Source organism: Patagioenas fasciata, chromosome 2 (assembly GCF_037038585.1).
Source record: "Patagioenas fasciata isolate bPatFas1 chromosome 2, bPatFas1.hap1, whole genome shotgun sequence".
NCBI lineage: Eukaryota > Metazoa > Chordata > Aves > Columbiformes > Columbidae > Patagioenas > Patagioenas fasciata.
Window position 1 is genome coordinate 81559309 of NC_092521.1, and position 23059 is coordinate 81582367.

The window sequence follows — 23059 nt, forward strand, 5'->3', positions numbered from 1 at the left end:
AAATACAAAATAGAGAATGAATCCAATTATTTGTCATTTACATGAGGTGAGAAACCAGTCTGTGAAATTCAGAATATTGACGCATTAACACAGTTTGATAGACGTGTTCGGAAACTCAGTATAATCAAATAAAGCTCTATAATGTTAATATGATGTTAGATGTTATTAATTGCCATGTAAGTTGTTACATCTACTGTCTAGTAGGCTGCAGATCTCCAACACTTTAGTGCTTATGTTCTGCTAAATCAAGACAGTAGAGATACAGATTTCTTTCTGCACAATATCTGCACATAGAAGAAGAAAACAGGGAAACGGTCGGTGCAGAGCCTTCTTTTACACTGTATGACTACCTGTTAATTATAAGCTTCAGTGGAGTGATGAACATTTCTGAGCACAACACTGCTTGTTAATTCCCTTGTTTTGTGTTCTCAGATTATGTCTTCAGCCATATTTGAGCAGATACCAGTAACAAGTCTGCATCTGTCTGATTTAAAAAGCATTTGCCTGTGGTGGTGCCAAGAGCTGGGAATTGGAATGGCCTGCCCAGGGAGGTGGTAGACTAGCCGTCCCTGAAGGTTTTTAAACTGAGATTGGACATGGCACTTAGTGCCATGATCTAGTAAATGGACTAGAGTTGAACCAAGGGTTGGACTCGATGATCTCTGAGATCTTTTCCAACCCAGTCGATTCTGTGATTCTGTGTGAAAACTGACTGGCTCTCCATGTGTACTCGGGGGGTATATGTTAGAGGAAGAGGTCTAGAAAGATGCAACTCAACTGAATCAAAATTGAGGAATAAACTTTGGATTTTTTTTTTTTTTTTTTTGATAGATACTGGGATGGGAAGAGCCGACTTCTTGTTATACAATCTTCCCAATGCCTCAGCTGAACTCCATAAAACTGAGTTTCAGAAGCATGCTGTGAAGGTGAATTAATTAATATTTCTCAAGGATCTTAGGTCACTAAACTGTAAGCCATACAAAGCAAAAATAATTAACATTTTTTCAGACTTGCTTCCCATTAGCTGCTCTTGTACTTGTAAAATATTAATGTAATATGTAATCGTGAAACATACATTATCTTCCTATTCATTATGTTTTAGAATGAGAAAGGTTTGAAGAAAAGTACATCACTCAGCTTTCATTCAGCTTCTAGTGCCCACATACATATCCAATTCAGTTCACAAACTGATATGATCTTTCATCAGCTGCCACATGGAGCTGAGGTAACATGAAGATTAAATCAACTTTTAGCCTACAAAGGATCCACATGAGGTCAGAGAGTAAAGTGTTCTTTTGAAATCACAGGTGCAACAACACAAGGAAAGATTAGAAGTACCAAATATAATCACGTATTGCTGGAAAGGGGAAACTGCAGCCCTAGAGTGAAATTTCAATACTTGAAGGGAATCCAGCTGAATAACAAAGATAATAAAGTGTTTCCACAGAATCTCAACAGATTAAAAAAGTTTGTCTCCATTTCTTTAACAGCACTGCTAATTGGGCAGGGTGCGGATGCAGGTGTAAGAAGACACAGTAACTATTGATTGGAAACAACTCAGCAGAGAGGAGTACCATGAGAAAGGAGGAGCATTTAAGATGAAGATTATACAGAGTCAAACAGAATGGCTGACAAACTGGAGCACTCTAGCTCTCCCATCTGTAAACTGACACACTGAGAAGATTCCTTTCTGCACTTCCTTAGTTTTTAATAGACTGAAACATTTCAGATAATTTTTCTTGGAGGAATAATATTGTCATTTAGATGTTTCACCTTCAATAACTAATATGCACCCACAGATGTACTTAGGAACTTACACTGATGAAGACAGTTCCTGAATAGTATTGTTTTTTGTTTGGTTTGTTGTTTTTTGTTTGTTAGGTTTGTTTTTTTTTTTTTGGGGGGGGGGAGAAGAAAATTGATTTTAGAGATCAGAAATGGTTCTGGAAGTTCTGAGGAAAACTTGTTACAAAAGTGTCCGTTGAGGAAAAAGGGAAACTTTTACACTGTCTCTAGGGTTGCTGTATGGTTTGATACTTGTATCACATTTCCACATAGGATTTTTTTTTTCATTATCATTTGCTACAAAGGCTGACAGGAAAACAAAACAAAACAAAACAAAACAAAACAAAATGTTTTCTCACATAAAATAAAATCAACACAAATAAATACAAATATTCTATAGATTAGAACACCTCTGACACATGTAGAAGAATATTTGTTTACTGTGTAAAGTGGTCAATACGAACCTTATGAGCTACTTAAGCTGAAATAGCACCTTCAGAGGTAAAGATTACTTTTATTTCGGTAGGACTTATTTGGTCCAGTTTTCTCAGATGATGTATACAATACACAGTAAGATCATGTCTCTTCTCCAAAGTCTACATCTAAGTAGATCAAAAGAAAAAGTAGCCATATTAAGGTTACTGTGTATTACTACCAAGATTGTGTATTGATATTTAATAGTGTGTCTCTTTTGTGAAAGAAACAGGAACATTACTCCAACTTTTTGATTTCCAGTGAAGTATATCCACATATGCTGCCTAATTAGGTGATATGCATTTTTTCTGCTACTAGTAACCACTGTAATAATCATCAACATCCACACTGAAGTCAGAGAAGTCATTACATTCAAGGGACAAAAAGTGTCTCTTTAATAAAAACTATTGCTTTCTGCAGTGGACTCATCAAGGGAAAAATGACACATAATAGATGAAAGACAGCATAGTTAAGGTTAATAGCTATATTAGTAAGAAATTGGTCACAAATATGAACAATTACAGAATTTCCACATCTGGCAACACTTTTGAAAATGAAGATATATGAGGAAGAGTGGGATCTGATTTTCCAGAATTACAAAATATCTACTTCCTTAAGTTAAAATCTGGAAAGAAACAAATCAAACAAGCCAACAACATGATTCAGTTCCTAAACAGTACACTACATTTGGGCCACTGAGTATTGCTGATCACTTGTAAGATGGAAGATTTTTTTTTTTTTTTTTTTTTTTTTATTTGAGGTTTGGGTTTGGTTTTGGTGGTGTTTTTTGGTTTGTTTTTCTTCTCCATAAATTGTAGTTAATGTTATAAGGAATACTAATGTGCACAGATTTCAGTTTTTACCTGGACTCTACATCGTAATTTTACATTATCCTTACGATCAGTGGTTTAAAGAAAAACAAACCTTGAATGAGTCACTGTAAATTACCAGTTTGCTTTAAGTGTGAAAACTATCTATTATATAATTAATGTATTCCTTGTGCTCTGAAAGAAACATGCCACAATGATTTCATACAATATAAGCAAAAATGGATAAACTTTTTCCTCCAAATAAGATGTGAAACAAGAGTTGCTCATGCTATTACAGACACATAAAAGTTATCTAAGAACCAAGGATGGACTGGAAATGCTGAGTTCATCAATAATAGCCTCTGACATGATAAAACTTGGAATAATATTTAATATTACAATAAATCCTGTGATAAAGGTGTGCAATGGCCAAAAGCGAATTTTGCTAACATTTGTCTGAGCTAAAGCTCAACTATCTATATTTATGGACATGCAGCTCTGATTTCTTAAATGCATGGATTTTCTGTCAAATTGCAGCTTGCTCTTAATATCAATGTGCCATAGTTTTTATTGCTGAATTACCTCAATGAATTACTGAGAGACTAATTAGGAACACTGATGTGACATCAAATGTGAAATGATCCTATATTAAGCAGTTTTATCAATTTCATTTGTAAAGAACTGCATTGTTTTCTTTATTTCTAATCTGTTATGCTATTTTTTGATCACTTATACTGCTCATAGAAGGAAAAGAAAGTGAAAAATCATTCCTGATTCACGTTCCTCACACTACTCATGGCTGTCTAGGCCACTATCCAACCCACTTCACCTCTTTTCAGTCAGAAAAGCCCTCCCCAGCTCAGATGTTACTCATACTACTTCCAAGAAAATGAAGCGATCCCTTCCTATAAGAAGTCCTGTACTCAGAAAGACAACAGCTTTAAATGAGCTTTGTAATTCCAGAATTGAAGTTGTTAATTGTAAATGCGGAGTTTCTCAGATAAAGATGACTGTTCGATGATCTAATTTGTCACTCCCCATACAGAAACTATATATTAGGTTGGCCAAGTAGACGTGAGAACAGTTTATTTTGCAAGACTAGGGAAAAGGATAAGGACATAAGAAGTATTTTTTCTGCTTGAGACACTGGTGTACTATGATTTTTACAGTAACATAATTGCTGGTGATTTTTATTCTCTTCCTAATGATTTCTAATATTTAATTTGTTCCTAGGATTTTTTCTAATCACTTAGTTGATCAAGGTTTATCTTAGAGGTAATATAAACTTACAGTCTTGTTGATGAGTGGTAACTGTCAACTCAGTTAAAACTGCTCAACTCAGCTCACGTGCTTCATTCTACATTTATCTGTATTGAATTTCACCGAGTCTTGCAATATCCTTCTGCTGCATTTCTTTATGGTTGGTCTCTCCCATTTTTTCTTCTCAATAGCTTAGTATAATTAATGAAATGTGTCATCTGGCTATTCACCCTCCTTCCCACAAATAGTTTTAAATGCTAAGTGGCATTAATTTTCCCCACATTTCAGTTTTAAGGAATTGGTTTTTTTTGTTATTGTTTTTGTTTGTTTGTTTGAGTTGTTCTGTTTGTTTGTTATATTGATATTACTGCACATTTTTATCAGATACCAAAGTTGTTTTAGATAAGCATTCATATACCAAAGTTATTTGGTTAAGTCTTCTATTGCTGCACAAGGTACATGTGATTAATCATTGTTTATTTGTTGATTTGTTCCATAGTCTCTTCTACAGTGCCTCAGTTTGAGGCTCTTCCTTTGACGTATATCATCATGAAAGGACCCTGCTGTGCTTCCCAAGATCTTGCATAGCAAAGAGATTGAAAAAAAAAAAAAAAATCTGGATTTTTTTGCAAGAGCCTTGTTTAGTTCTTTTTACACCTTTCATAGCCCAATTGTTCTTTGGCACAGCAGGCTCTTATAGGCTTCCTCAACCTGATGTTGCTAAAGACTTTTTTAAAAAAATATTTATTTATTTATTTGTTTATTTATTTATTTACATTGCAAGCTTTTCCTCGAGCTTTCTTTGATGGATTACTGTGTTTTACAATTAACATGCAAGTTTTCTCAGTCCCTCCTATTTGTCTTTTAAAAAGATTCTGCCTTTTTTTGCCCTTCCTTCTGCACTGTTTAGTCATTAGAATATTTGTTAGCCTTTCACATCTTTCTGGCAGGTGCTTTGCATTTGCTTTGAGCATTGCTTAAGATCAAGTTTAGCTTTAGCTCTTTTTTTGGAACTTTGATGACTAGATAATTTATGAAGCAGTCATTCATTATGATTAGAGCCTTTTGATAACAGGGTTCAACCTCAATGTGAAATTTATCCTGCCTTTCAGGGAGCAAGTGAAGTCTGTGTTTTTTCCTGCCTTTAGAAGGTACTTGAACACCCTCAACACACCATCGACAACTTTGTTATTCCAGTCAGCAGGGTAATGACAATGTTCTTGGAGTTTTAACATTATGTCTGAAACATCCATACAGATGTTCTTTTATTTGTTGAAATGGTTAGTTTGTAATGATTTGATTCAAGGCTTTCAGAGAGAAAGCGTTCATATATCAAGGGTATGCAAACCCTGCTTCTGCAATACTTTACCAGATCCAAAATTATATCTGATTTTTACAATTAAAATTTATAATTAATATTAAGTAGTAAAATACATATAGCCATACAAACTTATTCATAATGTATTCAAAAATAAAAATGGACCATGTATTCAAAAAGAGACTATATTTATGTTAATTATTAGCACTTCCATTTGTTTTGTAAAAATATACAGAAACCTCTCCCTAAACAGGTTTTCTTCATTAAAAAGAAGGGTTTTGTTTGTGGATTGAACCTCTTTTATTATCAACATATTATCACAAGAATGGCTTAAGCGGTTCCTTTGACTGATACGAAAATGCCTCTTCACTAGAACTGTAGTTACTGCTGTGTCTTTTATATGAGACTTGGAAAAGATGTATTATTTATACTAGTGTCTAAAGTATGGAGCATGATAATTCACTGGAAGATAACAAAACAAACAAATGCATTTCACCAACAGTTAAGGTTACACATATATGACAAAAAAATAGACAAGGACATACCAATACTCCATGACAAATTAATTGTACTCTAAACACAAGATAAATCCCAAGTGTAAATTTATGAATACAGTTACACCTGATAATTCTGATTTTTGTTTATAACCTAATGAAAAATTTTGAACTATTGTAAGAGGAAACATGAAGACTTGATACAAATGTTCAACATGTAAGACAGCTACACTACTACTCTTGAGTAAAAGACTTAGAAGAAGCTCTTCTGCTGAGTATATTCTCCAAGTCGTTTGATAATATCTTTCTGCAGAGAGGTATCTATTTTTGCACCTGTCCTATTTCCTATCTTGAACAGCTCTGTACAGGCAGTTTGACTTTTAGAAAACCTCATCTAAATTCTGGAGGGAATAGACTCTAGCAAATAGACCCAAGGTCATAAGAATGCAAAGACTACTTTAAAGACATACAAATTCACCTCTGTTCAGGTTTTTGGCTTTAACTCAGTGAGCATAATCTGAATGCAAGTATAACCTCTGCACTTTCTTTCCGAAGGAAGATGTTTGTGTTCTTTTTATTATTATTAAAATGTTGTTTAAGTTGCAGCTGATAAACTTGTGGGAATAACTATTTAAATGAAAACTATCTGCTTGTCATGAACCAACTAGAGCTAATCCTGATAACTAGGAAAAAAAAAAAAAAAGAAAAAGAAGAAAATCTGAAACACCTGTGTATTTTAGAAATGAAATATTTACAAATATGATAATCTAAAAATTCACCACTAGGTTCATAGACTACGTTAGCGCTATACAATTAGAAATAATGAAGAATTTTTAAACGTAAACCTTAGAAATCCTGCTTTGCTCCTTCTTGTATGACAAATTTCTATTGTCATTAAAAAAGTGCATGTGCTCTAGAACATAAATGAATACAATATGAGCATTAGATCCAATTCGAATAAAATAAATTAAAGATGATATGTAGGCAAAGTATCTAATAAAGCAAGGAACAATTGCTGAGAAGTCAATACATTCAAAATCGACCAGTGTGAGTCATCACCTTCAGTGCCATACAGAATACAAGAAGAAAATAAATCTTTGCAAACTCCACTAAGAGCCTAAGGATATTGCAGGCTTATACTCACCTTTTCCTATTTTCATTCATTTGGAGATGAATTAATCAGCTGTTAGACCTGAAATCCCTTTTTTTTTTTTTTTTACAGCCATCTTCACCTTAGAAAAAGATAATATCTTCCTGCACCTGCATCCTGATGCAATAATGTTCCCGCTGTACGCAATGTGATTCATAGTAGGGACATGAGTATGTGTTATAATACTTAGTCAAATTCTATTTAAGATTACATAGAGAGTAACTCCTTCGTCATTTATTTTTCACGAACTAAAAGGAGCCCCTCAGTGAGTGAAGCTGCCCTCACTTTCAAACAGGTCCATGAAAGGGTCACAACTTGGTATGTTTTGTAAAGGTCACTATGACAGCCAGGAAGAACAGTAACAAACCAGTAAAATGTCTGGCTTCCAAAAACCTCATGGTAGTCACTCAGCTGAGAAAATTGATACACTAATTCTGATTTTGACACAAAACTACATTCCTCTAAGGAAACATGAACTATTAGAAGCAATATCTATGTGATCAAACTGCTATATATGTACCAATAGACGTGTGTTTGTGCACACAGTCCCACGTTGGTGCCCCTGGGGTCTGTGGCTTTAGAGCCTTAGGCAATACCAGCCAAATCTGACAGAAGCTTGAAGGCCTCAAGGCATCATCAGTACCTATAAGCAAATATGGAAAAGAAGGCTAGATGAAGGAGAGAAATCTGTCATAATCTAACTTCATTGTAAGTGTTCTGGCTGAAGGAAATAGCATATTATTAAAGAAACCAAACAGCAGGGGAAGCATTCACTGAAGTTCACCAGTGACACCACTACACATAGCTGTGGTTTTGAGTGATCATGGTGCTTCCTGCTTTCAGGCATTATTCATTTATTCTTTATTACAAGAAAGGTACTGGTAATTTATATCGTACACATTGCAAATTAATCTAAATATTGTACAGAAGCACAATTTAAAAATATCTATCTGGTATTCACTTCAGACAAACTCAATTACTTCATCTAACTAGAAGGAACTCATCTTCTTTTGACTGCATATAATGGTGTTATCTCATTTTAAAAGCAAGACGTGTCTGTAAAAATTCTCTAGGATACACTGTAGCTGTAATGGATTAATTTCTTCATAAGGTGAATTTAAACACATGCTATCCGACACCTGTATCTATGATTTCTGACATGCACAAAGTATGTGTGTGCCACAATATTAAAACTGTCCACACTGCAGGTATCTCCTGATTTTTGACATTTCAAAAACTTAATGTGAAAAAAGCACTTGGCAATCTGTAGCAGTTCTTGAAATGTTACAGAATGTCAATACAGTAATTAACATCACTGAACCTCTGTATCAAGAACCAGTATTATCAGAGATAAAGAATAGCAAGGTTATTTTACACAGAAGTGAGATATCAGTAAGATTATCTCAGTTCTCTTCCCTTGAACCTTTCTAGTCAATTAACAGAAAAATGTAGATATTTAAAATATAAACACCATATTCTTCGACACCACTAAATGGGATGATTTTAATTTTGCCAGTGACATAGCTTTCTTCATTGTCTCCACTGACCTTCTAGTCAAAATATCCTGTTTGTTATGCAAAAGGATAATTTGCAGTCGATCAGCAACAAAAAAACCCATCCTAGCATACAAGATGCACCCACCCTGAGAAGAACAGACAACTTCAGACACATCAAAAATCTGCCCTGGTTTTTAAAGGCACCACTATTCAATAAAAGAGAAACTTAAATAACTCGGAGGGAAACAAGGCCAGTTTTCCCCACAAAAAAATTGCTGATAAAATATTTAAGTGAGAAATGGCAGTTCCACACCTAAAATACATCAGTTTTATCGATAAAGTCATTCAGTGTAAAGAACATGTAAAAGTCACAGAACTTTAGCTGCTAGTATGTCAAAAAAGTCACAAACGGGTAAGTAATAAAGAATAAAAACAGCAACAACAACAAAACTCTGTCACAAGAACATTGGGGAAGATTAGATCACCTTGACAAAATTATTTTAAACCACTAATTGAAATAACAGTCTTCACATACCAAACTGATGTTTTGCAAATAGAATTAACAGACTGTATAAAGCTTCCTCACAAAAACAGTTATTACTTTGACATTTTATATTTAATAGTTCAATGTTGCTGTTTTGACAGAAAAGTCCAGGCTTCTTCTTGGTGCAAATTCACATTGACCTAAATGAAGTTAAACCAGGTAAATTCTTTATCCTATGTCTTTGGACTAGGACTGAACTTCAATATGTTCATGCTTTTCTGGTTTTTTTTGGTCTGTCAAGTCAAAATGCCCTTGTCAGTCTGTATATAGCCATCTTCTGTCAAAGAACTGTAATACAAGTACTGTGCTTCAGAAAGCCTCAGATATGCTTGAACACACTGGAAGAAAGTCAGATTGATCAGGCTGATGGAAGCATTTTCTTCCCTCGAGTTTGATTTTCTCTTCAAAAAAAGAGAAATGAACGACTTTGAATGTTTAAAGAATCCACTTCAAAGATAATAAGTACAACCTAAAGGTCCACAGCATTCTATGACTTGTAGAATTTGAGTGATACACCCTCAGCCTCTCAAAAAGAAACCAAATTACAGTTGTTGATAAAAGTAGAGTTACTATCATCATGAAGGCTGTGAAAGGGGCTTGTCTATGCTAAGAGAACTCAAAAAACCACAAAACCAAAAACAAGTACACGTGCTTATTTTAATTTTTAAAAGCTTTTGGGCTGGCAACAGTCTTGAATTATCTTTTCATAAAAATAAGGTAGAAAATGAGATGGTTAACATGATATAGGACCATATAACATTGTACAATACTGACCTCAGACTTGATGACAGCAGTTTAGATGTAGAGGGCACATTTCCTCTGTTTCTTGGTAAGGCTGCTCCCTGAGCAACAATGGGAGACAGATAGCAGAATAAAGAAATAGGCACCGTTCTATACGATCAGTGTCAGCTTTCCATCAATTTCAATGGCACTGAATCAAGATGTAATTTAGCAAGAGTAAGGGTGACAAAAATTAGGACCTGAGTACTCAGAGAGCAGAAAAGCATAAGGATCAAAATAGATCAAAAGTACTGTAAAAATCTGAGGTTAGTGACCTAAGTCATTGAAAATGCTGTAACATGGAAGAATATGATTTTGAGTAATCAGGGAACAGAAAACCATGAAGATGGAAGTAAATAGAAAGTACTGTAAAAACTGAGGTTAGTGAGCTATGGAGAAACAGTTACAGGGAAGATTTCTTTTCCTTTTAATTAAAAGGGATATATTAAAAGTATAAATCTCTACTTTTTCAGTGCAATATTTATAATATCACTCTTTCGCAGATTTGCTGGGAAGTCCTTTGGAAGAAGCTGGAGACATCTCAGTCTTAAATTTAATTAAAAATTGTGAAGCTAAAATCTTTGCTCAAATGTTAAGTGTATTCATTCAGTGTTGATCTTCCCCCTTTCTAAGAGCCCTGGAAGAATTAAGTTAATCACTTTAACACTAGACACATGAAATATGTGAGTTTAAACCTTGCTGAGCCCAAATCACTCTCCTTTCCTTTTTACTTTATTTTCCTCATAGGTCTAATTTAGTATAACATTTTAAAGAATCAACAAAAACCCATAAAAGTGGAGAAAAAACTGTGTTTGCCTATTTAGGTTGTTATTACTAACATGGTTTTGCTAGCTATAGAGGAAAATTATTTTACCTAAATATATCATTTGTAAAACTAGCATCTAAAAGGTAGAAAATTAGATGCATTATATTCTAGATGCTGATTAAGCCACTTTCATACCTTTTTACAAAGTCATGAAAATGGCTAACAAGCCATGTCGAAGTATTTAGACATATATAAACTCCTTTTCACTTTCTTTATCATAATGAAAAACATTTTTTTATCAAAATAGATTTTGGAACTCTTTGCTTATGTTTTCTAAAGGTTATGCTGAAATATCTCATGCACTTGATTTTATGCAAACCTCAAGCACTGGATAAAAGTTTTTTAATTGTAAAACTCCACTTTGCTTCTTCCTTAACAATTACTCTGAAGTATACATATTTATACTTACTGTCACTAAATCTGAAATGTGAAATTGTCTTCATATGATCAGGGAAGATTATACCCACTGTCCTGTCTTAGAACTAATTTATTGTAGTGACACGTCACCATATTACCTTGAAAAATAATTTTAAATGACAAGTCTGTTATGCTACATTTCTGTTTTCAAGAGAAAAATAACAATTGAATAGAATTACAGCTTTGAAAATCTAGGATAACACCTGGTATTTCTTTCCCAATTTAACTTTCAGTACAATAATTTGAGGACATTTCAAAAGCTGTTGCTTTCCTCTTCCCTTTTCTGCCTGTATTCACATCCATTTCCAACCGCTCCATACTTCCTTATCTCTACCATCAAAACAAATCTGAAAGTTTTTTTGAGTTGCAGGTAAAATGTAAGAACTAAGGAAAGTGTCACTCCCCTTGCTCCTCAAAGCTGGGAAGAAAAATATAGTTGAAAAACAGAACTGAATACCTGAAAAGCCATTCCTATTTATGTTTCAGAGGACATCTGAAGTGGATTAAGAGGTGTATGTTTGGTATTTCAGAGAATCAAAGGTCCACAGAGAAATCAAGTGTCAGTCTTTTTCATTATATTCCTCTGCTATTCCCTCTAGCAGCATGACTCTCAGCCTCGAACCAACAGTGTTCTTCCCTTTACCACTGCACATTTACTTCTCTCTCCAAAGTAAAAAGGACAGTGAATGTGCAGTTATTACTTGCTTCCAGTGTAACTCAATTTTAAGAAACATCACAAGGAGCAGATCTTCTGGAGACAGGGAGGTGTGAAGGCTCAAAATGAAGGACTGAAAAAAGTACTGTTTTTCTTCTTTCCTAAAATTCTTTATTTGATATTTTTATTGTTATTTTTCATATCCTGACACATTAATTATCTAACCTTCAGAAAATGCAAGAGAAACATAAACTACATCAGCCATGGCAACTGAGAAACATTACAGTTTACATTCCTAAAACACATTTTTTTCTAGATTTCCTTGGGAGAATCTTCATTCCTCTGAGCTGGTGCAGTCGGTAACTGCCTCCTCATCAGGCCATGGGCAGGGCTAGTGAACACACCCTTTCAATACTCACAGTCATGTTTTCATTAGAATTGTTTTCAGAGAGATGCAAAAGCCAAGAAGTCATATGTGGCTGAAAGCTTAGTTCTGTGAGTTCAAGCTGCTTATTTGAGACAAGGATATTTGTTCTTGCTTAATCAAATTTCCACAGTTTCTCCATTGCACACACACACACACTTGCACCCATAGATGAACAGTCTGTCAGAACAAACACTGTTAAACACTATTGATCATTGGGAAGTTTTCAAGAAACCCTCCCCAAATGATTCATCATTTTAGAAAAAAGAAATCACTGTGGTTTTACATTCTTTAAAGATACCTTTTTTAAATACAAAACTCTTTTTGAAATTGTTTGTTCAGGGAAACATACCCTGGAACTTTGAAGACTTATCCCAAGTGTAACAGCAGGGAATGAGTTTGGTAATACCAAAACCACAGAAAATGCTTAACATCTACAAAAGGATCATGTCTCATTTCCACTACAACCTCATTTTTTCAAGACCTGTGTTTTACCAGGTACCTTCTGAATATGGCTAATATGGATTAATTTTATGCAGATTTCCAGTCTCCATATAATATTTTTTTTGAGAAACAAAATAGTGACTGAGGAATGGGCATATGCTTGATATTAAAATATAATGATGACTTCTTGTCTTAACACTTGTTGTATAACATATGATGTCAGGAAATTAATCCATCCTTTTGACATGAGAAACTTCACCATTGTAATTGCAGGCTTACCCTATTCTTGTCTTCATTGTGCATTTCCATGACAATGACTGCAATAATTCTAACAGTTTTGTACATAATGACTCTGTTTTCTGTGATGTTACTCTGAAATTGGGTGTGAAAAATGTGAAAAGACAGATCTCAAATGGCAAAGCTTTCACCAGTGAAGCAGAGTAGTCTACAGAGTTAGTAACTGACAGAACTGACGGCGTGCTGCCACCGAACAAAAGCCCAGAATTAAAGGGCACCAATCACATAACCCTCCTTCATAAACTGAGAGGCTTTGCATGAAAACTTCTTGCCAAATTAAAGGCATGTGGAATGAGACCTTGATGAGGTGTGTACAATTAAACACAACATCAGTAAAACATCTCTTTTTCAAAATGAGAAGTTACTCATGCATGGTGACCACTACAGAAATTTTGCTAATTGCTAATATTAGTGTCAGTCTCAGCCAGGCTTCCCTTTTTTTCTGAATTAAAAATGTATACCTCAGCTAATACGATTGATCTTTGCAGTAAATTGGGTCATCAGAACAATCTCACAACAAATGGAAATTAGAGTATAGATGCTTCTAAGTCCCACAAAGCCTCTACAAAGATGAGCTTGCTAATGTTGAAATACTTAGAGTAGAAAATGATACCACCAGGAATTCTTTGAGGAAGAGGGGAGAACAAATGCTAAGTACAGACAGGGTAAGAAATATTTTCAAATGAGGCATGTAGTCACATTCTGACCACAAAGGATTAAAAGAAATCCTACTAATTGATTTCTGTAAATTTAGCATTAATAGTGTGGTTAGAGGATGAAAGAAAATATATAATGCTATCATAGGAACATAATATTGAAAGGGACTACCCTTTAGCTTGCTGAATCCAGGCCTCTGTTCTTGCATGCAATCATGTCTATCAATGCTTTCATAAAGACAAGTACACTTTAGTTTGAAATCCCTTCAGATTTTTATTTAAACTCTTCCTGTTAGTAAACTCTTTCAGAATCTCATTTACTTTCTTATTTCCATTCTAAATTAACTCATGGCCAGCAAAACAACCTTTTTTTTTTTTTTTTAAGGTAAAAGCTGAATCAACTTAAATGGCTTTTCTTTTTCCCTTGACGTTTCTTCTGAAGTGTATTTATAGGATAATACATGTTCCTGACTAGTGTTTGCAGGAATAATTAAAGAAAAATATTTTATTCATCACCACTCCAACCATAGGATTGGTTTTTCTCTGTATACCTTCATTTATAAATACATTTTTCTTGGTCAAAAGTAATCAGAGCAGTAAACAAGTTAACATCATCTTTCACAATGGTCTCAATAACACTTTAGCTCTGTTTGATTGTCTCAGCTTTTGCAGATTAGTATCATATTTACCTTAAGGTATGACAGTAGAGTCAATAATTGATCTGGTGATCAGATCCTCATCTTCCTCTGTCACACCTGACAAACCAGTAGTGTATAACATAAATTCACAATATTGTTCTCTAAGAGTCTTGTTGCATTGCAGTCCTAAGGTTTACTCTCTATCTCCATATTCAAATCTTCTTCATGCTATCTAGCTTTTTCCAGACAATGTTTTCATTCTCCTACATAGCTTTCCATCAGAAACATGTTTGTGAAATGTTTATTCTATTCCAAAATCATTCACAAAAATGTTAATCGGTCTAAGATAGGTCTGGAAGCATATCTTCTCACTCCCCTCCCTATTTTAAAAACTTCCCTCTCAATGCAACCCACTATCTCCAGTTAGAAAGGTCCTTCCCCACCTTACATTTCCTGCATAAATCTCAAGAATTTTCAGTATGCTGAAATACTTGTTATTTTACTAAATTTGGCATAAGTAGATAATTCTTTTTTGGTCTTTGTGTTAACAATATCTTAAATACAGATGCTCCACTTGCTATTTTTAGTTCAGATGATATGGTTCAAATTCGAAAGTCCTTGCTACCAGACATCTGTGACTTTAGAATCTACTGGTTTCCTTGGATATTTTTCATACTCCAAGATACAATTTAGAAGATTCCCAGCTAAAAAGAAATCATTCCTTTTCCATGCCCCTATCCCAATTAACCATCTTTCTTGACTTCTCATGTTAAACATCTTCCTCCATTTTCATTAAAGAAACTAAGATTCATCTAGATTACATAATAAATTCTACCATAATGACGAAAGACAGTATTCAGGGAGAAAAAAGCTCCATCTGTCACGTATCTTGCAATAAAGCTATATATACAGTTTTGTGTTACTTTAATGCAAATTTAAAACCCATGCAGATCACATTACACATGATAAACCAGCCTTCAGTTAGCTAGTCTACAACTGTATCAGCATGAATTTTATGTCTGAAGCTCAATATATATAATATGTCAAAACCTAAATGCAGGGCTTGTTGATCTCACAGGCTTCTTAAAAACTGTAACAAATGTCCTGCCTCTTCTTAAGAAAAAAGTCACAGATTAATTCCCTTTGGAGGAGTCCTGTTCCACCCTACCCTCAGAGTGGAAGGAATAAATTATGGAACCTAGGCTGTAGTTATAGTATTACCTGAAGCAGAGTTGAATCTTATTCTGAAATAGTCTGGAAAAATCTTTAGCGGTGACATATTTAAGCTCCATGGATTTGGGGTTCTAGAGAATTGTTGTAAGAGATCAGCTGCACCCATGCCATGATTAACTGAGCTCATAAGGAATAGTATTTTATCACATTTTAATACCTTCATCCTATTTACTTTTATTTATCTTTTTTCTTCATAATAAACACAGAAAGTATACATAGACAACTGGCTGGCAAGTTCACTGTGCATGTCTGTAACAAGAGCTGTCCTTTTTCAAAAAAGGAGGTGCCATCTAAGGAAATACCTCGTTTTCTTCTATCAATGCCACATTTGAGAAGATGGAAAAAAACAAAACAAAAAATAAGACAATGACCTTACCTTTCCTACATACTGAGGATCTGGTCCCATGTGTTCTTCTAAAACAAAGAACTGATTCCACACCCATCCACGCTTGGGACGATGATGTACTTCTGTTTCACCTTCTATGTGTTTAGTTTGATTTCTAGTTACCTTGATGGAGCCGTGGTGAGCAGCTCCATAACACCTCTGCACAAAACAGAGACAAACTAGGACTGGGCAGATACAAGAGGTACTTGTAATTCTCATTGTAGGTTAAGCTTCCTGTTCAAGGTTTTCTTTCTCTTGTCTTTTTCAGTTGTAATCCTTTAGGAAGTTTCCAAGACAGAAGGTGAAGTCTGGTTCAGAAATACAGTCCGAAATGGGGTTTTCTTCTTGTTCATGGTTTAGTTGCCCATTTGGGAAAGCTCAAATTTTATTTACATTCTGAAAAGCTGACTGGAAAAATTGATATTTCTTCTAAGGTCTTCACAACAGAGTTCAACAGCCGAACATTTTCTAATAGGGAAAGAAAAGAAAGCCACTTATTCATCACTAAAACCAGTCATTTTCAGGTTTCTGACCTGAGATTACACTCACAGCTGTACTAACCAGTCTCTCAAAGACTCTCATTGTAAGCAAAATCTCTTTTCAATCCTTCCTTTAAAAGTATTTTCAGATTGTTTCTATTAAAATAGCTTAAGAATTAGCGTGGCTTCTCCAAGCTATGAAAGCATACACATTATTAAAAAGTGGATGATTCAGGGCAGTTCCTTTGGCCTTTACCTGTAAACCACTGACCTGGTCCAGCAGTAAAATCAAATCACTGCTACAGTATCAGTAGCTGAACAGTTATTGGTAATTCATTTCACATGAGTTCTTGATCTTCAGTACACCACCCGGAGATCCAATGTGGTGAAAAGAACAAGGCTATGATGGATTTCAAAGAAAGCCTGCTAAATGGGCCTTGAGGATTCTGAGACAATATTAGAACATACTATAAGGAACTTTCAATAAAAATGTGCACTTTTACCCTCTGTGCTTTATGTAAATTCCAATCAATATCATACTGGAACCTCACAAAATTATTTCGTACTGACAGAAAGCTCAGGTACTGTTGTTTAGATGACCAGTATTATTTTTATAGAAGCATCTAATTTCCCAGTGATCATCTTCTCTCAACTTCAAAAAGGAAAATCTAACTTTTTATCTTACAATAGTAAGACATGAAAGTGTGCATGGAAGTTGATGTAGCACATAATGTACCTTGAAAGAAATAAAATAACTCTTCAACCTCAGAGAAATAGTTACTCTAAAGTAACCATTTGTTCAGTTGTCTGAAGTTATCAAAGATCAATCAACTAGGAGTCTCAAAACATGCAACGATATCTACAAAAATTAAAAGTCTGCCAGTATTCACTTTGTTTGAGTATCATTGAGACATTACAAGTTATGTAAACAGGAACAAAGTGAAACTGATTTTGTTCCTAAGTTTCATGGGAACCCAACAGAACAAATTAAAAATGTGTAAAGAACCAAATGAGAAATTAGAAATCAGACGGAAAAATACTGCAGTGGAAGGAAGCTCATGAACTGTCTTTTGCCTGCAGATTTTTTCCCTTATGCTTCTTTAAAATCCATAATAATACTGGAGGCCCAACCATACTTTCTTGGAATTGTGGAAGAATGCTTCAAGAAATACCCAGAAAAGATGTATTTTCCATCAGTATTTTCCATTGAGGAAAGAAATTTGTAGACCTTGAGACCCTGCTTCTTATTTCCATATCAATGTAATCTCCCCTTGATCTCTATTAAGACAAAACCGCTGGTCACATCCCATCTCAGAACAGATTCATACACATGATGTATTATTACCTTCTTTAAGTATAAATGTGATTTAATAGGATTTTTTCACAGCTAAATACTGTATGAAGTCTAAGTTATACCAGCGACAGAATGCAGACATTCTGAGCCTCACATTTGTGTCTAACTATATACTCTTCTACCTTGGTTTCCTTGCCTTTCTGCATTCTTTCCCAGTTCTTGCTAGAAATCAGTTTTTGCCTTGAGGCATGCAATTTCCTTCTAAAGATATCTATATTTACAGATGAGCTATTTAAATAGATTAGTCATTGTTATACTTCAGATGTACTTTAAGTAGTACCTCACAAAAAGGTAATGCTGAAGTTTTAGCTATTGAAGTATTGTTTTTCTTCCCTTTGTTTCCATCTTGAGAAATGCCTGGGAGCAGCTCATAAGACTATAAGCAGTGCATAATAAGTTAAAAATGGTATATAAAGTACATTGAGATTTCTCATAACGGCACATTTAAAATGTATTTGAAATCACTACTACTGAGCTTTCCTTTACAAAAACTGTGAAGATGGTGGTGGTGGAAAATTCTTGCCTCATAAAAGAGTAAATATAAATGAGTGCAAAAGATACCAACAAATCAAGATTTACTATACAGAAGTTTGTTTCTCCTTGTCTCAAAAGTCACCCATAGGAAAAAAAAAAGCAAATATGGAGTCTGTAAATTTTGATATTTTAGTCTAGCTCATATATGACTTAGAACAGATAAGCAGTCAACTATGAAGGGCTTCTTTATCTCAAAAATATCTGATCTTCTTAACATTAACATTAACTAGGAGACATTATATTCATATTTTGCCAAAACCTCTATGTTATTTAACGCAATTCATACATTAACTGTTAAACACCTGTTCCCAAAATCAAAGTTTTAAAATTCTTTATTCTGAACAAATATTTTCTAAAATAATAACAATAATGAAAAGAAAAAATGCAATGGCATCTACTTCCTGTTATAATCATGCTTAGAAGTTCAGGTTTCAATTATTCCTGAATTGTGCATGAAGGCTGGAGAATTGTTTCTGCTACAACAAATTAAATAAAAGAGGAAGGATTTTAAGTGAAGATTCTTTCAAGTGTTTTTGCTCTGGTGAACACCTTGTAAAATTAAAGCCTAATTAAGGCTCAGTACAAAGGTCTTCATTCTTATTTATTCAGCACCCTCCTACTAAATGTCTAGCATAAACATTCATTAAAAACCTGCCGTGTCCTCCAAAACTAACCTCAGCTCTGCCATAAAGACAGTAAAGGTTGTCTACAAGGGAAAATACAGATGGAAAGACCTTGAATGCTTAACACAGAAGAGACAGTAAAGTAAAAAATAGACAAGCTTGAACTGTGACTAAAAAAAAAAAATAAGGACTGAAGTTTCTGAAATGCCTTAAATTGTTGCCTGAAGCTAACGTATTGAGATGCTGACTGCTCAGTGCTCTTGTCTGCATCTTCAGATTCAGTGTCTTGCTTTATGGTTTTTGTTATAATGATGTATGCAACTGCAGAGTAGACCTGGGTTGTTGCTGTCTCCTGGGAGCACTCATGAAAATGAGTTGTGTCTCTCAAGAGAATGTCAGAGTGAGTTAAAATTAAAATAAATAATTAAATTAGATGAAGTGGGAAAGTTCCATCAGCATTGTTGGAAATCATTCCAGCAGAGCAGTTACTGTTTAGTGTGGCAGCAAGTCACTATAATGATTTCCCAGGAAACCAGTAAAAAAACAGTGATGCAAAATGTGTGTGCTTCAACATCATAAGGAGATGCACCCTTAGTGGTGGAGATTTGTCCTGAATCTCTGTGTTCCCCATCTTCCATAATCAAATTGGCCATGCATTTGAATTCATCTGAATAATTCATTTTGGCAGATGCACATTCAGCACAGCTCCACACATCTTTTCTCACATGCCTCAGAGACCCATATAAGTCCCATGGCAATGGAGTGACAATTAGTTATGGAACTTGTAAGAAATTGCATTTCTCATGTACTTTTTGACTTCTCCCTCTGCACTTTGCCCTATGGACTTCCTCCCTGTCAGAACAAATTCTTCCATTATCAAAAATCCATCCAGCTTCAAATCAAAATCATTATTTAGATATAATCAAGCAGGAAAATATTACTTTCTTCCTGTGTTGCCTGTGCTTAGTCTATTGTCAATGTTATATACTTCAGAACTGCAGAAAGAATAGTGTGTTGACCTGGAGACCGAAGACAAAATAATGAGCTAATATCAGAGAGAAAGAAAAGATGTTATTTTTTGTTTTATCCTCCTGAAGAGGCTGATAGCTTGCCAAGAGATTATACATTACTCCTGTGGACCTCTGATAACTGGCAGAAAAAAAAAAAAATTTCTAGCTAAGTGAAGACAAATGACTCATCTGTAGTTGATCTTTATTCTCTTTTCCCAGGGTTGGTAGAGCTGAGTTATGGGACTTTACATGAAAAAGATGAGGCACCAAGTGTTTCCTCAGCCTATGTGATACAGGCACAATAGATAATCATCAGTGCTTTCTAACAAACAGTGCCTTCTGCACATGTTAATCAATCTGACAGAAGTGGTGTCAAAACTGCTTTGGAAAATATTTAAAAACTGTATTACATGTTAATGTCTTGCCCCGTTCTTGAAGTTATGTTGTATCTATGTGTATGAGATAAAAAACTAGGAAAAAAAGTAACTTCAATAACTAGTGATGTTTTGACACTATAGTTCTATATTAACAGATCTTCTAGAAATGAAAAACTGGACTACTTTTTTACTTGAACAGTATAATGAAACTCTAATTTGTAAAATAACTGCATGGAATATTGAACTCCAAAAGTATTGCTAAATATATGTGTAAATGTTACTATTCTGAAAGTTAATCTTTATCATGCTAGAACTCTATCATTTTCCTAAAGAAACAGAGACAAAAGAGCATCGAATATTTTCTTCCTCGCTTTAGGCCAACAAACCCAGCTGATGACTGTACAGTGTCAAAGAGCATTGATTCTTGTACCACTCTTTCACATTTACGCACAGCTCTCTGGTAAAGACCACCTCTACTTTCTAAAAATCAAAAAGAGTCTATGCTAATCTAGAAGTGAGTGTTATTTGACTTAGTAAATTATTTTATAAAAACTCCCTTTTACAAAATAAATAGAAATAACCTAATGCTTTTTACCTTCCATACCTGAAAAGCTCTTGTTCTAACTTCCACATTTTCACATACAACTCACAGATCAAGTCAACTGATGGCACATTCGATTCAGATAAGAAAATATATATCCAATATAATGTAACACAATGGTATAAGGACAACTGTATAAGCTCAATGATTAGAGGTTGTTATGCAGTATGTGTGAAAGGCTGTGATATTCTTACATTCAGTTTACAATCAGAAAAACATATTAGGTAAAATTACTTAGATGAGCACACCACTCTCACTGACACTGCCCAAATTAAAACCAAAACTTAAACTAATAATAATAATAAATATTCAAGAAAATTAAAATAAATGCCCTCATTTTCTGTCTCTTCTCCCTGTTTACCTCCTACCTCTCAAATAATGAAACAGTTTGCTGTCTGCCAAACGCCAATGGGAAGAAAGAAAGAAACAAACAAAAAACCACAAACAAACAAAACCAGCAGCTGTATCCTCAGATATTATTAAGGAAAGGGAAATCACACATTTTTGGGCATTATAAAACAGTGAAAACAAAACTTCAAACACAAATCTTTCATTTGAGATAGTAAGATAGCTGGTCCTCTGGAAAGTAACTTATTATACTAAATAACAGAAAGACAGATACATGTTTTACATGTCCTAACTTGTAATAAGATATCCAAAATTAGTCATTGTCCAGAAACTAATACGTTATTCTTCTCACTTGATTTTGTAAAGGAAACAGTAGCATTTAGGTACAAAGTTATCATTAAATCATTTTAAATTCATAAAGTTACTTCATGTAGTATTGTGTGATGAATTTTTCAGTAGTATCCTGACTGAGAAGCATATGCCAAGAAGGTCCATTCCTTGCATTGGCTTGGAGATCCACAGAGACAATTTCAGAAGCCTCCATTAACTCTACAGTTTGCATCACATAAGATTTCTTCCCAAGTGCTTATATCTGACAATGTGTCTTTATCTCTCTAATTCTTCTTCTATTCAAGGCAGATATTATTTCCAGTTATTGTTTTTACCCTCAATTATATACTTCATGAAGTTTATTGCTAGATTTTCATTAAATAATATTTCTTGGTTTGCTGATTCAACTCTAAAATTTCAGTAGCTTCTAAGTCATAGAAACCAAGACACTATTATTACTGTGTAAAGATCGCAAAAACCCAGAGCTTAGCCATTCCTTTGGGTTAACAATTACTGAGCATGCTCTTAGTTTTAAACTGATTTGGACTTCGGAGGCTTAACTGAAACAATTTGTGTGTTTGTTCTTATTTGCATGATACATTTGATTTTAGACAGTTTGTACCTAGAACTTCAACACAACACAACTATGGACTCTCCTTTTTTTTGTAGAACAACAGATTAGTCTGGTCCTTCCCTTTGTAAAAGTTATTAATATTGGAGACTGAAAAAGGAATACGATAAGGCCAGAGATGACAGCATTAATACACTGACATTTCTAGTTTACTTTTTAAATTCTGAGTATTTTGTCAAGATGGAATTAAAAATTTCAAAACTTTCCTTTAAAATCCTGACTGCAGCCCTAACAATTAGCCAGTATTGGTTTGACTCAAGTTCTAGATAAAAGTCCATTTTAATTTTTCCTTTACTTTTATCTCTAGTATTAAAGCAGTTCAGATTCTGGACTCCCTGTTACTTTATGAGGCCTTAAAAAGTTACCTTACTGGCTAGAATAGGTTGCATTGTTTAAACTAGCTGGGGCCATGAAACAGAATACACATGGTTTTAATAAAATCTTTTCAGTTTATTTATAGAAAAGGCCCCATATTCCTTACAGAAGGAAGTATGTGAACCAGAATTCAGATTTTGTTATCAAGAAGGTTGGAAGGAATGCATAGCAGCACCTGCAATTTAAAAAGAACAGAAATGATGGGCTAGTGCAAATAGCCCTGGGCAGAACTGTTTCCTTCTAACACCTAGGTTGAAATAGATTAGTCATGTGTTACATCCAGATGGGCTTCCCCAGAGGACAAAACCCCAC

The 23059-nt window shown here is 34.4% G+C and overlaps 1 protein-coding gene across 5 annotated transcripts in view; it reads right to left on the reverse strand.

Annotated features, from left to right (window-relative positions):
* CDH18 (cadherin 18) overlaps positions 1 to 23059 on the reverse strand; it is a 560106-nt gene that overhangs the window by 160114 nt on the left and 376933 nt on the right. For all 5 annotated transcript variants that reach the window (XM_071804488.1, XM_071804489.1, XM_065830393.2 and 2 more), the window contains one exon: positions 16077 to 16553. In XM_071804488.1, coding sequence (XP_071660589.1) covers positions 16077 to 16304 — 228 coding nt within the window. In that variant the 5' untranslated portion in view covers positions 16305 to 16553. The remainder of the gene's footprint in view (positions 1 to 16076; positions 16554 to 23059) is intronic.